The following is a 16,029-nucleotide window of genomic DNA, read 5'->3' on the forward strand; positions in this document are numbered from 1 at the left end:
CAACATTTTTTTTTCCATTAGTACCCCCAAACTGCATTTCAATTATGTAAGAAATAACAAAAGTTATGATTGATGTTGCATATAAAATGAATTATCATTATCATTATTATTATTATTATTATTATTATTATTATGGTATACAGTAATTATTGTGGTAATCAATTAATCAAGGTGTTCAACAAGGTTGCAGCCTATCTCCAGTACTATTTACTGTACATATGGATCATATGATTAGAAACTGGAAAAGAACGAAGCATGTTAATTTGAACATCAATAGAAATTTAAAGTCAGATGATGTAATATTATTAGCAAATTCTGAAGATGGTGTCCAACATTGTTTTCCAATTAAAACTCTTTTTGAGGAATATGGGATGGAAATTTCAATTGATAAAACTAAAGTAATGACATTCATTGGAAAAAATCATCTCCGCAGCAAAATTTGCTTTAAAATAAACCTGTAGAACAGGTCTCATCTTTAAATATTTGGGTTATCATTTGAGCTATGAACAAGAAAAAAGATATTTCTACAAAACTGAATTACTTTAACTAGGATATGCAATGAATAACATTAATAACATTTTCAAACCTTCTCTTGTCCAAAAACACACAAGAATTAAAGCCTATAAAACATTGGTGAGAGCTGTTCTCATGTATGGAAGTGAAGTCACCGAATCACTGCCAATGAAATGAAGTTTTTAAGAAGAACTGCTGGCTATAATAGATTAGACAAAAAGAAAAATTTGGATATTCTGAAAGAATTAAATACTGAACCAATTTTAGAGAAAATTCAAAATTATAGACAGAAATGGAAATCTAATATACTCAGGATGCCTAGAACAGGATACCATGCCTAAACTACCACCCATTAGGAACAAGATCTTTGAGCCGTCCGCTAGAACGATGGAGTGAGACTGTAACAGACCACCAGGCTTAATACGTGATAGGAAGAAGAAGAAGAAGAAGTAGCCTAATTATTGAAGCAATAATAATAGTAATGAATTATGTAAAATATTACTCAAACAAGGAAAAAACAAGAATTTATATTGTAAACTAGCCGTACCCGTGCGCTCCACTGCACCTGTTAGAAATAAATATAAAGTAATTACATAATTAAAATAGGATGTTTGATCCAGGGAACATTCGTGTTTGATAGAAGGATAAATCGTTTAATATGTTACTTAATTTAAATTGTACAGTATTTAATTAATTAAAATGAGGGTCATTTTGGTCCAGAGAGCAATCATTTGGTGCAATGACAATATATTTCTTTAACATGTTTCTTAATTGTTATTACATGCAACCATAGTTTAATGAAGATTTACATATCATTTAGTTTTAATGTGTATACTTTATATTACTTGGTATATGTTTCAGAAGTTACTTTAATAACATTGTAGAATTATGCCCATCTAGAGAAACTACACTTTCCAATGGTGAAATAATAATTAAAACAATTAATTAGCTTCCGATATTACTTCATACAAACACAGAAACATTCTCTTAGGCTATGTTTAATACCTTTCGATTGTTGTTGTCCAAGGCCCCTTATAGACGAAGTCATTTGTTTTTATTTCAGTACAGCGCCTTAGATGGAGTTATTGTAATTTTAAAACTCTTTTATCTCATTAAATATCAGTCCTATCAAAATTTTGTATAGAATAAAACTTATCGGAAATTATTTTTAAAGAAACTTTTGTTATGTAATAGTTTTCATGAAAATCAATAATAAGGGAGGTATTTCGATTTATTTAATTCAGGCCCCTTTATAACCCTCCTTTTAAATAAAGTATTTTGAATGCCATATAGCCTAAAATCTAAGTTACAACGAACTTAATTTATATTCCAATTTTCATATAAATCGGTTCAGCCATTATCGCGTGAAAAGGTAACAAACATCCAGACAGACAGACAGACAGACATACAAACAAAAATTTCAAAAAAGCGATTTTCGGTTTCAGGATGGTTAATTATACATGATAACACCAATTATTTTTTAAAAATCGAAAATTACCAGAAAAATTTTGGCTACAGATTTATTATTAGTATAGATGAAAATGTGTAAACTGTAATAATTATAAACAAGTATAGCATTTTTAATACTTAGTCATTGGATTGCATACCCCTTGCAGGGGTACGTGTACCATAGATTGAATACCATTTGTATAAAGAATGTAGGGATGTTCCTTCGATAACTTATATTGATACTTTTTTTCCTTTTTAAATTTAAGTTTGATCAAGTTTTGTTTTAATTTCTTATTTCCGTAGCACTCCTTAAGCTACACTTGTCCCCTGAGTGGTACTAAATGAAGAATAAAGGCAAACTTCCCAAAGAGATGTAAATGTAAAATGTCTATTTCCTTTGTATTACACAAAACAGTTTTCCAAGCAATCTTAGAAATCGTACAGAAATATGGGTACTGCCATTAGTTTTGTCAGTCTGTTTTTGGTGCCATCAGTACCTTCTGAAAGCACTCGACTTCAGATGGGGTGATGAATATTGGAACATAATAAGCTAACTAAGAAGAAAATAAAATCCACCTCATGTGTTTCTAGACACAATTATGTCACAGGTAAAGAAGATGGTGTTGCTTTAGATTGACTGCTCAGAGATCTTCATTCTCTTGTATTGGACTAGAGCTTTTTATGAGTCATAGCACAATACTGGACTCTTGAATACTGAAATTCGGAAGCACTTGGAGTGAAACACTAGCTACAAGACAAGCTAAATTGCCGACTGGCCTGACTTCAGGAAATTCCTTATATTATGAAATAGAAGGCGTGGTCGGGTAGCTCAATTGGTAAAGCAATTGGCTACGAACTGGAAGGTCCGAGGTTTACTTCCAAGTGGTGACAGGATTTTCTCGTTGCCAAACTTCCAGAATGGCTCCAAGGTTCACTCAGCCTATCAAACTGAAAACAAGGTCTTTCCCAAGGGTAAAAGGTGGTCGAACTGTTGTGTGGTCAGTGCCAACCACCAACCACACCACCTCATTCTAGTGACAAGGTCAAGAGAGCATGGGGTTCTACCTCCATGCCCCTCCCCCCGCCCCAAGTGTCTTCATGGCATGTGAAGGGGCTACCTTTTTTAATAAACAGAAGGGGATTAAATCTGGTGACAGGGTTACTGACAGGTCACTGTCATCAACAAGACCTAGGAGACCATCTCTGTGGTGTAGGGGTCAGCATGCTAGTCTCTTATGCAGAGGGCCCGGGTTCGATTCCCGGCTGGGTTGAATTTCCTGGTTGAGATTTTTCAGGGTTTTCCCTCAACTATAAGGCAAATGCCAGGAAATTCGGGCCACAACATCCCTGAATATCACCGGCCTCATTCATCCGAAATCATATATTCATAACAAATCACTAATACATATACAGTCACCATCTAGTTCACAACAATAGAACCAGTCTCAACAAAAGTACACAGGCCTTCGGATTTCACCCAAAGAGATTAACTCGCAATATGATCAAAGATATTAAAGCGAGTATAAATAACTGCAAGAAAAAAAAAAAAAAAAAAGGACCTAGGTAACACAGATGATCTCATATCTAGATAATATGAGAAGAACAGGAAATGTACTCACATACTCTATTCCAATAGCCTGAATTGGATGAAGCCATGTACCTATATGTACATACAGCTTGACTAAGTTAACATTAAATTCTGTGAGGTATAGTAGAGGTAGTAGAATACTGTGAGTAAAGTTTGTGAGTTCATGAAGACTCATGACTGTCTATTGAACAATCACATTATTCTAACCCTGAACAAATTCTTTCACATAAATGCTACTATTTAAACTATTACAATCACCATTACTTCTATTAATACTATTGCTAGAGACACTCAAATTTCGCGACTCATGAAAATTTTAAAACATTGCAAAATTATGAGAAACATGTTTTTAGGTCATTTGTAACATATTTATGTGTATTTCGACACATCAAGTAACCGCGAATTTTTTTTTAATTTGCCTCTATCAACGAATTCTACTTTTCTCGAGAAATTTAATAGCATCTAGCGAAAAATCGTAAATTAAAGCTGTTATTTTCCCATACTTTTTCTTTTCTTCCCCCCTCCCCCACTCCTCACATTCACCAATTTATTAATAAAGTACCAAAACAAATATGTTGAAACAAATATGTTTGCACTATAAATCTCTGTGAAAGATACTCTTGAGGCAATGCACGAGGATCATCAACCCTTTGTTGGATTCCTGTGTCAAATGTGAACTGTGAAAGGCTTTTTTTCCAAATTTACTTGTGTTTTAACTGACCGGAGAACAAACCTTATCATGACAAACTTGGAATTCTTGTCATCTTATAACTATGAAAGTAAACAGTTTGTTAACGTAGGCTTATAATTTTTGTTTGTAATAATTAGTGAGTTTGTCATTCTAATCATTAAGAAGCTACTGTTTCTTTTTCCCCTCGCATACTAATAAAACTGTAAACAGTACTTGTTGCCATACTGAGCTGTTTTAATTGGGTATAGATGATCACAGAACCCAAGAATTTTCCTTTTTCATCTAAGAATTTAATTATATTACTCAAGAATTTTTATCTTTGTCACTCAAGAAATTGAGGCGATTTTATTCAAGAAATTTGAGGGTCCCTAACTATTGCTAAGTTACTACACTACATAACACTAAAGCTTAAGCTTCCACGAGAATCACACAGTGCAAGAAAAATTATGCAAAGACTGCACACCATTCTCAGCTAACTCTTACAGGACAAATTGAGGACAGACACGCTTTTTCCTTACTCCTGCTCATCCTTCCTCGGTTAGTTGGCATATTTTCAAGTTTTTATTAACATGGTCATGCTGTATATTAACTGTTTTCATCTTCTAAGCATTTAAAAAAGCAGACTTAACCAGTCAACGTATGCAAGTTCATAGATGACCCTGGATTGCCTGTTCAATCCCTATGGAGCATGCACACAATGAAACAATTTAACAGGCTATTTTCTGCCAACCTAAAAAAGTTACTAGATGCACTAACAAGTAGACCTCTCCAGATCGCCTGTGCGTTTTCAGAATGAAACATATACTAACACATAGTATGCACTGGTAAAGTTTATTGATATACCTTTTAGCTGCTAATGGTCTTGGGAAATGGAGGTACAGGCTGTACAAATTCGAAGTGTGAACTTCAAAGACATCAATATATATAAACGTATTTACTGATTTATCAGTCTTAATGAACAAAAATGCTGCAGTGGGCAAAGTGCAAGACACCAGCATTCATAAAGTAATCAAAATAGAACTTTACAGTGCACCATGAGCACCTAATGTAGAAAGAACCTCCACAAATGTCGCAAAAGTTAACTCTGGTATGTGAAAAGCATACTGCTTCGAATACAAACCATTCAATGGGATCATTAATGTATCCTGATTTATAAAATGTATATGGAATCATTTCTTTGAATCGCTGTGATTGTAAGTGATTATGAGAAATGAATGCAGAGTGACAATGGTATCTCTGTCAAGAAGTTTTGAATGAAAATGGTCGTCCTTGATTGCATAATCCGATATAATCCTCCAATATGTTTTGTATTGTCTGAAAAAGAATACATCCAACAGTTGAATCATACTGGTAGTTCCTTTTGGAATTCGTCAGAATTCCACAGACTTCCCAGCTGTTGTTATTCGCACTTGTTTATTGTTAAACAATGTCCAGCTATCCACCATAAGTAAATTCCTGCTACCTGCATTTGGCCAATAGCAATTAAGGTACCATTCCCACAGCTGTTGTAATCCCATTTTACAAGATGCTGATGCATTAATACATGAGTAAGTGTGAACAACAGCTCTGGCTGGGAAGTCAGTGAAAGTCTGATAAATTCCAAAAGGAACTACCGATATGATTCAACTTGCTTCCCTGCCCAGTGGTGCCATAATGTCATTACTCACACAACAATCACAATGGCAATACTGTTTACATTAACTTCTAAAGTTTGGAGAAGACACAAAACCCTCACAAACATGGCAATATCTGAACAGATGGAAAATGATGTGTGACCTAAAGTCTGTCATCTCTAACTGCACAGAAAGAAAATAAGTGAGATGTTTGATATTTTTGAGATTATGCACTGTGTTATAGATGTAAAAAGATCCAATATTTCGGCAATACATATTGCCTCCATCATCGGGGAAAGCATTCTATTGGATCAATTACAAAGAGATAATAGAGGTATTCAATCCTGGAGTATAGCTATTGGTGACACATTCAGTTGATAGGTTCCTCTTTCCTGGCCTTTCTCTTCCTTATGATGGAATCAGTATGTAGTGAAACACTAATGTTTCTGCATATCATCAAATTTAAAAAATACAGCAGGCCTACTTTTATAGTTTCCCAATATTCCGTAACTTCTTTCTCTGCGAATTTACCTTAGTAAAAAAAAAAAAAAAAAAAAAAAAGAAAAAAGAAAAAGGACTATAAAAAACACGAGAAAGATGAATGGAATAAAGAAATATGATTAACACTTGTCACAGAAAGAAGGCAACTTACAGTGCACCGAGAGTAACCACTGCAGGTACCAAGCAGTTGTGATCGGAAGAGTCGTGCAAAGTGTATGAAATTGGCAGGTTCATTATGTAGACTGAGTAATGTCCGAATACGAGGTCCAAGCACTACAGCAAAAGACCAGCCAGGTGACAGATGGTTTGCTTCCCACATTCGCAAGATCTCATACAAGCCATCACGCTGCTTTCGGAACATATGGAAGGCCTGGTCATTTGGAAAGTTCTGGCGATTATCAGTATCTGACTGATACGAAACATTGGCCTGTACAGTCGCACTTCTCAGTGACACAGATATCCGCCTACAGGCATCAGCAATGAGAAGTTCATTGATAAACTTATATAACTCTGGTCTAAATGCTAAAATGTATCTGTTATCAGCGAGCATTTTCAGCGTCACCTTGTCAAAGGACTCTAAAAGCTGTCGCTGCTGATTTAAAACTTTTACAGCAAAGTACACGCAATTGTGAACAGTACTAAAGAACATGCACTCATTCGTGTCTGCATTTTCATTGCACTCAACAGGTATTCGAACAACAAGCAGACCCATTATGAAGCACAATTCCGTCATCACATTTAGCACGAGATTAGTGTTCAGCAGACAGCTGTATACATCTGCTAGTACATCCAACTGTGCTGTATGACTCACGAGGGCTGGGTCTGCTTCTAAGAACTCCACACATGAGGTTGCCACCATCTTTGCAGGGGACACAGCAACTAGACCGTCACACCGCTGGCGCACCTTGCGCAGTAATGTTCGCTCCTCTTCAAAGTTGTGGCTCCTGCTCATCTCGAGAGGTTGCTCGCAGAAAGTCGCACTGGGCTCACATGACTGCGATGCCAATCCAAAGCATGTCCCACTTTCTGAAAAACACAGAGAGGATGTGTCAAAGAAAAGATGTGGATAGGAGAAGTAATATAAGAAAGAACATGTGACATCAGGATACATTTGAATAGAAGGGAAAAAGAAAAGACTATGATGAAGTGAAGCTGTTATAGAAGAGAATGGGAGGTTTCAAGGAAAGTGAAGAAATAAAATGGAAAACAAGACCATCAGGATCCAGATAGAACTTAGAATTCTAAGTTTTCCACAATATACAAACATAAAGAACAACTCTAATGCATACATATACCGACCTTTAGATTTTCCACTCCCCAACCTAGTTGGATTGATTCTCTTGCGTGACTTGCTGCTTGATTGTGATTCACTCTTCTTGCGACTGGAGCGATTGCTCTTCACAATGAATTCTTCCAAGTTGAAGCTCCGCTGGAGAGAGTCTGGATCCCGACTGCTGCGTCTATGTGATGATTCTGATGTCTGCAGGGGGCTACTCTGCGCCAGTGGAGACCCACAGTCACCACCCGGGGACATCATTATCCTCTTCTTCATTGTATCAGATCTCTTCTTACCACAAACATCGTCACTGGGGCTACCCTGCTCCTTTACATCTTGCAGGTCCACAGAGCTAACATCCAAGGATCGAATGCCTCCACTGATATCGCCATCACTATGCTGATTAAGGGGAAACAGCTCCAGGCGGCTTCTCCTGCTGTTCTTTCTTTCCTGCAGAGTCCGCTGTACCTTGCTGGGTGTGGAGCGGCTGCCCAGCTTCAGCAACCTGTGCCCAGTCACATCTTTACTCACACTAAAAATAAAACTTCATCTCTCCTAAGAAATAACGCTCACAAATAGGATATTAATAATAAAGCAAGGGAAAGCAAGACAAGGCTTTACTTAATGATACCAGAGAGGATATTCATTAGTGATGAGTGCATTACAACAATAGAATAATGGAAAAATGACAAAAGATAATAAATTTCACAGAACCTTAAATCCGATATTTTTGTGAGAAACAGTTTATCTGACTGAAGTGTGAAAATGCCTATAATGCACTAAAAATTATTAGTCTTCATTATCCGTACACAGTGATGCAATTAAAAGTGAACACAAATTGGTCTTCAATGTGAGCACTATGAAGCAGTATGCCACATTAAAATGACAAAGAAAGAGATGTAAAGCCAAATAAAAAGAGGGAAAAACTTAATAGCTGCTGCTTCTATGTTCTTTTATGAGGTGTCAAAAGCACATTATTAGTGAGTGACTATAGGCAAACTACTTAGTAGCAACAACAGATATTGAGTTTCAGCAGAGAACGCTTTCATAACGAGTTGAAAATGATAAAATTAGTTGATACATACAGGGTGATTCAAAAGTCCGCGACATAGACAAAGTCCGTTATTAGTGCAGATGGGGAAAAATAGAAAGAGAGGAAAGTTGTTGGAAATAAGTAATTAGTTTTCAATCTAATGTGCTCGAATTTTCAACTTAGAATACACCGTTGAGGCTGTACACTAGTAGGCCTATGACACACTGGCAAGTCTAAATGTTGTGAAATTAGTGGATTTGTATCAGGTAAATTATGAACTGATGACGATGATTAGCAGTGTTGCCAATACAAGTTCAGGAAAAACCTCCAGGCAAGACTGAAATTCCCCTGAATTTTTATGCTAGCAATGCAAAGAAATGCTTCACTGTGAGAAGTTAAAGAACATCTAAATTCTGCATATCAACTCTTTTCCGTTAAATAATATATATTTAAAGTCTGGTATAACTAGCCGAAAAGCAGCACTGGGACTGGCAGGTGTGTCGTACTAATATACAGCCTCAACAGTGCATTCTACGTTGAAAATTCAATCACATTAGATTGATAACGACCTATTTCCAACAACTTTCTCCTCTATCCATTTTTCGCTATCTGTACTAATAACGGAATTTGTCTATGTTGCGTGACTTTTGAATCACCTTGTATAATCAAAGTACAGGATTGGGAGAAGTTCATTCACAAAAACATTAATATACTGGTAGCCTAAATTCTTACTTACAGCAAATAAGTTAAATAAATGTTTCAGAGTTTTACAATGAAACAATTTAGGCTAAACTAACATTGAGTTTTTTTTTTTTAGTAGGTTATTTTACAACACTTTTATCAACATCTTAGGTTATTTAGCATCTGAATGAGATGAAGGTGATAATGCCAGTGAAATGAGTCCGGGGTCCAGCACCGAAAGTTACCCAGCATTTGCTCATGTTGGGTTGAGGGAAAACCCTGGAAAAAACCTCAACCAGGTAACTTGTCCCGACCGGGACTCGAACCCGGGCCACCTGGTTTCGCGGCCAGACGCACTGATCGTTACTCCACAGGTGTGGGCAAACATTGAGTTACTTGTACTTCGCTTATACACCTTCAACTGTTTAGCAGTGTTGCCAACTCGATTCTTAAAAACCTGTTAAGATACAATGTAGAAACCGCTAAATTACTATACTATCAATGTAAAATAATATTGTGGCACCCGTCTGGAATGCTTCACTCGCGTCAGAGAGTTGCGCGCGCATTTGGCGAAAAGGAAGGCGCAGGGAAACGGAAAAACGAACCCCTGACACTAGCAGCAGTACGAAGCAAGGAGGAAGAAAAAGCGACTGTGACTGGGCGGAAGTAAGGAAGCATCTGGAGATGGATTGTTGTGGAGGTCCAGAAGCTTCGCGACGCAGAACATTCTAGATGTTCGTGGTAAATAAATAACACCGTGAGTTGCCGACGAGAGTTAGTCAGTCTGTCAGTCAGTCTTCAAATCTCGGACTACAGCAAGCAGGGTGGGCCTGAGTTCGACGTGCAGTGAACTTGAGTGAATCCGTAACTGTGGCAGCGTCCAGACGATGGCGACGCGTCCGGAAGACCTGAGTTTGATGTGAAGTGAACTTGCTCAGTGAGCTAGAAGAACTAGCCTAGGCAAGCAAACTGTGAACTGAGAACTGACACTTTTGTTCTGCACTTAGTGCTTTGTGAACATTAATTGAAATTAGGAGTACATTGTTGTTCTTCTCAATAATACACGTATATTGTCATTGTCGTCGTATGGAGTGCAATAACGACTATTCTGTTGCTATGTTGAGTGGAATACACATTGTTGTCAGGTGTGTAGTGGCAAAGTAAGAAATAAGTCACATTGTTGACAGGTGTGGTGGTTTAAAGAAGACTGAAATGTTACAATATTATTTTACCGCTCTGAGTGTTAAAAACCCTGCTAAATTCCTATAAGAGCAATACAAATTTCATAAATTTCACTTGTTAAACTGAAATTGAAAAACACTAGATCTAGTGGGAAAATGGCTGAATTGGCAACATTGCTGTTTAGGACTCCCTACTCAGTCATTGTTTCTTTTTTGTTGTATCAAATACTAAGTTATTTAGTGTCGATGAGATTGGTGATAGCGAGATGGTATTTGGCGAGATGATGCCGAGGATTACCTGGCATTCACCTTATGGTTGGGGAAAACCTCGAAAAAAACCCAACCACGTAATCAGCCCAAGCGGAAATCGAAACCGCGCCCAAGCGCAACTTCAGACCACCAGACAAGCACCTTAATCGACTGAGCCACACCGGTGGGTCTCTGGCTCTCAGTCATTCCAACATAACTTTGGTGAAATTACGAAAATTTCACACTTGTGTACACTCACGCTATGCCTTACATATACGAATCTGTGACAGGTTTATTCAGGCTTTTATTATGCCTTGCATATACGCTAGACAAAGGTTGGTGATTTTATTTTTCTGATATTGTCAGTAATAAGTAGTGTAATGGGGATTTTCGTTTCCAAAATCAACAGAAGTAACTCAGCGCTAGTTTCACCTAATTTTAAAACATTTCAGACGTAAACGTTGATTACCTTGATGTCTGTGTCCTTAAAAAGTTTAAGAAATATGGCACAAAATCCTTTCTCCCACATTTCCATGTTGTGGAACAGCTTTCCTGTAAACAGCAATATTGTATAAACAAGCAATAAAAAATAGGTAACATAGTAATAATACTATACACCTAATCAAACCTAACCTATCACATAATACACACCTAATCCAATCTAACCTAACCTGTCACATAATACTACACACCTGTAGTAACATTCCTCACGTTTAGTATCATTTCGTTTGCATGTATTGCCGACCCTGCTACTCTTGTCGGTAGCCGTCTAGTGGAAGTGGATCGCAATTCCACGAAGAAAATATGGCGACTTTCATAATAATTACATTTAGTTCGTTCAGTGTATGTTTTATGATATATTAAATGTGTTAATAATTCCATATATACATAGTACAATAAGAATTTAAATGTGTTGTCTCTATGATAAAAGTATTGAAAATTTGTTTATTGCGCCACATTTGGCAATGATACAAGGGTGCAATATTCGTTAAGTGGCTGGTGGATACTCTACCCTTTCCAAAAATAGTAGGCGTAATGTAATGTAAGAAACGAAGCTGTGTTGGAAAGTGTGGGTGAAGAAACATGCTGACACTGATCAGGAAGAGAAAAAGGAATTGATTGGACCACTGGCTGAGAAGAAACTGCATACTGAAGGATGCACTGGAAGGAATGGTGAACGGGAGATGAGTATAGGGCAGAAGAAATCAGACGATAGACGAATTAAGATATATGAATCATATGCAGAGACTAAGAGAAATCCAAAAAATAGGAAAGATTGGATGTTGGGTTTGCAGTGAAAGACCTGCCCTTGGGCAGAAAATCATGAATGAATGTAATATAATGTCATCGAATAAAGAGTTAAAACGTCCTTCCAGATATCACACGCAATTCTCTACGACGCAACAATAGCAACTTGTGTAGTAGGCTTACATGCAGATACTTACTAAAGAGCATCACTATATCATGGTTTTCTGTCGAAAAAGAAACATAACTACGATAATATATCACACTATCCTCAAGTAAAATTAAAACCTGATTTCCTTTCGGAGTATGTATTACATAGCTTTCGCGTGTTAAATATGATTTCCTTTATCTTTACTTCGTTAGTGGATCTAGTTAACATAAACTCGCGAATTACATACGCCTCATTATTGCTACAACGTGTTTTCCTTTTTTTAGTGTTACGTTCGTCAACGTCATTTAACTGAGAACAATTTTAGCCTACAAACAAGGTTATTTTTAATCAAAAACCAGAAAATGCTGAGAAAGCATAACCATTATATTGTACAAATGTAGGCTATACGCGTGTAAGAGATGTAGTGACGTCCGCAATCATTGTTTTGCTTTTTATATACTGTCATCCCCGGATTAATCACGATTTTCTTACACCTATTACTTATGAATATTCACATGCTTAATTTACCAAATTTTCTGCTTTCAACCACGATATGAAATCGTCTACAGGTATTTTGTGACAAATCAATTCATTTAACACATCTGCCGCCATTCCATAAACAGTGATGCCACTACTTGCCGAATAAATATTCATGACAGTGCAGCCACGAGTCACGACAAATACCGTGAGTTTTTTTAATGAAACGCTTCATACCTTGCTGCAGCAAAAAAGAGTCGATAAAAGCCGCATTTGCTTTTCCAGACTAATAATAATTGTAGTACGGTACTGCGCACAATCGTGCATTGAGTGTATACTCTAATTTCTATTCTATTCTAGTAATGTCACAAAACCTGAAATATTTCATCAAAATTTTACTTCCAAAAATAACCATAGCTATACAAAATTTAAAAACCAAGAAATCTCCTGGTCCCGACAATATTCATTCATTCAGAATTGTTTAAACATCTGGTGAAAAAAGCCAAGTCTATACTTTTATCCATTTTCAATTTATAGTAGAACACTTCAATTCACGAGACGATAGAAGTCACCCTCGGCTCTCTTTTTGCGCATGCGCCATCGGTGTAGTATTTCCGCTTCTGGTGTGATGCTGGGCCCCGTTGTGAGCATAAAAATTGTTTTATTCACCGCATTCTAGATTCACCTTCGTCACAATCATATATTATTTACATTTCGGTGATACAAGTTACGTAGTTATAATAATAGTGCATTGGTAGATTTCGCAATTATTACTCCAGCTCCTGTTATCCAAGTCAAACCTTATTTTCGTATAATTGTATTCCAGAATATTTCCTCATAAGTCTTGATAGGTTATATGTATTAAGAGTTAATTTCTGGTGGTAGTATTGATATTAAACTTGGCCAACACAATATTCCATCTACAACTCCAGAGGGGCGGCAAGAACTGGCGCTGTGGTAGTTCTGGATATTTCAACTGTAAACCAACTTATGAATGTCGTGATATGCAAATAAATATCACCAAACGTAGGTGCCAACTTCAGAGGGGCTGCAAGACACTTTGTGTGCAAATTTATAAAACCAGGGGCATCACATCCAGTAAAATTAAGAGTGATCTCAACCTTGTTAACAATTCGAAGAGATATTCCTATGTTAATAAAGCGGCGAAACTAGCGCTGAGGTAGTTCTGGTGATTTCAGAAGTGAAAATTGTTGAATTTATAACGGATTCTTTTTATGTAGATACAGGTGATCGTATATGCATCATAGACAAATATATGCATGGCATAACAAAAGCCTAAACTAACCAAATCTAACCTGTCACAGATTCGTATATGCAACATGTATATAAGCGGGGAACTACTTCAGCACTAGTTTAGCTAAAAATTGAATTAATTTGTTTGAAAGATGAAGTAGGATATAGGCCAAAGATTATTATTTGAACTCTATAGAGAGTAGTGGTTTGGTTCGACTGGAACATCTCGGAAAAAAGAAAAAAAATATTTTTTTATTATTACCGGCATAGACCTATATTCATTATTATTTATTATTCCACAGTTGAGTAACAAAATGGACAAGAAACCATCAAGAAACTGTATTACAATAATCTGTAAGATGTTTACAGGACAAAAATTATTAAAACATGTAACAGTGCTATACAATATTGAAGTATAACTTAATACACAATTTATGGCATTCATAGTTGACAAATTACCTAAGCAAGTGGTTGCCCACCTGGGTGTGTGGAACCAATGTATGTTTTCAAACGTTATTTTAACTAAATTTAACTTCATCGCATTCTGTGACATATCAGCTGGCTGAAATATTTTTTATCTCACACTTCTGAGATTTTAACAGGAATGAGTTTGTCCAAGGACTTCCCTTGGCTTGAAACTCTTGCTTACATATCCGATATTATTATTATTATTTTTCTTTATTTTAATCTCTAGGATCCAACTGTGTTCAGCATTCAGGATAAGACTAAAGCAACAATAATAGTTATTTATGGTACTTGTGAGGTAAGTGCATCTTTATTGCACGAGTGGAAAGATTTAAGCACGAGGCGTCAGCCTCGTGCTTAAATTACACGAGTGCAATAAAGATCACGCTCACAAGTGCCATACGTAATTTTATCCATGACCATAACGAAAAATTATGTTTTATAAAAGAAAATATGTTGAAAATAAGTCCTCATGTAATCACATACCATGGCATGGATTTTAGAATCAATACGTGTACTAGGTAGGTCATGATGTAGGAGGCCATGATTAGTAAAGAATGGTATCTAAGGCGTTGGATAAATAACAAATTATAATTAATTATATAATTTTAATATATATTTTTCTCATTTTAAACGTGAATTTTCGTCTTTTTGAAGTTTCAGGGATTATTTAGAAGTTTTCACGGGACTATTGTGATTAAAGTAATTTCACATTTTACTTCTGTAAACTTAAGAGGAATATTAAAACTTAATTAATCATCGTGTTTGTTTAGCTCAGTTGGCTAACGCGTGTTCTTTTAAAATCCTATAAACCCAAATTTGCAGGTTCAAGTCTCCTCGCATCCCAAAAGGTAAATTATTACAAAATTTTAAAAAGATGCATATTAGATATGGATGTAATGTACAAATTACGACGTAGCAGATAGAGAAAACAGAAGGAGATTGAGTGTATGCATATTTAAGAAATGGTAATAAAGAAGTAGAGGTAGTGACATCTAGTAACTAATATATTAACTTCTTGAGTAATAGTTCAATGGAAAAGTATACGTGTGTACCCGGGTACTAGGAAAATACTAATGAACTGTGAGATAAAGTACAAACTGTGAGGTAAAGTCTTTATCTCACTAGTGAAATAAAGTAATGTTGAATAAAAGCCTACTTTACAAGCGCAAAAGTATTTAGTAAAGGCATGTTTTTCGTTATGGTCATGGATAAAGAAATTAAACTTGTCTTGCTGAGTTATCAATCGAGAATTCGATTAATGTTCCACTCTGTGACTTTCGTCCAATATGTTTGGAAGCATAAAAGTATCTTCATTGATTGACATTAAAATTACGGAAATATTATCTAATAAAGACAATTGTATGAAAAATTCATTCCCGATGACAAACAATAGTTTGACCAAAGAAAAGGGTCTCTTAAAATTATTAGAATTATCTACTGATATCGTGGTTAAAAATTGTGTTTCCTAAAACATCTCTGTTGCAATCTTGGTTCCATGACTCACCAGTATATCTCAATGTTTTCTGGATTGCAGTACTACACTTAATGCCATTTGCATCAGTATATTTCAGTGAGAGTACATTTTCTGCTCTGGTCTTCTTAAAGAACAAATACGAGTATAGAAGTAAACATAATCTTAAGGTAGATTTGCAACTTAAG

General features: G+C 36.1%; 1 protein-coding gene across 3 annotated transcripts in view; it reads right to left on the reverse strand.

The window, feature by feature from the left end:
* Positions 1–12,789, reverse strand: part of dlt (codanin-1 like protein dlt) — a 55,577-nt gene extending 42,788 nt beyond the window's left edge. Inside the window, exons 1-4 of one of the 3 annotated variants that reach the window (XM_069828512.1) lie at positions 12,700–12,789; positions 11,245–11,327; positions 7,655–8,136; positions 6,507–7,381 (exon numbers count right to left, since the gene is read on the reverse strand). In XM_069828512.1, the coding sequence (XP_069684613.1) occupies positions 6,507–7,381; positions 7,655–8,136; positions 11,245–11,327; positions 12,700–12,783 (1,524 nt within the window). In that variant the 5' untranslated portion in view covers positions 12,784–12,789. Of the gene's footprint in view, positions 1–6,506; positions 7,382–7,654; positions 8,137–11,244; positions 11,328–12,699 lie in introns of those variants that run through there. The other 2 variants (XM_069828513.1, XM_069828514.1) reach the window with 2 other exon arrangements.
* Positions 12,790–16,029: the final 3,240 nt, after the last annotated feature.

Source organism: Periplaneta americana, chromosome 6 (assembly GCF_040183065.1).
Source record: "Periplaneta americana isolate PAMFEO1 chromosome 6, P.americana_PAMFEO1_priV1, whole genome shotgun sequence".
Lineage (NCBI taxonomy): Eukaryota > Metazoa > Arthropoda > Insecta > Blattodea > Blattidae > Periplaneta > Periplaneta americana.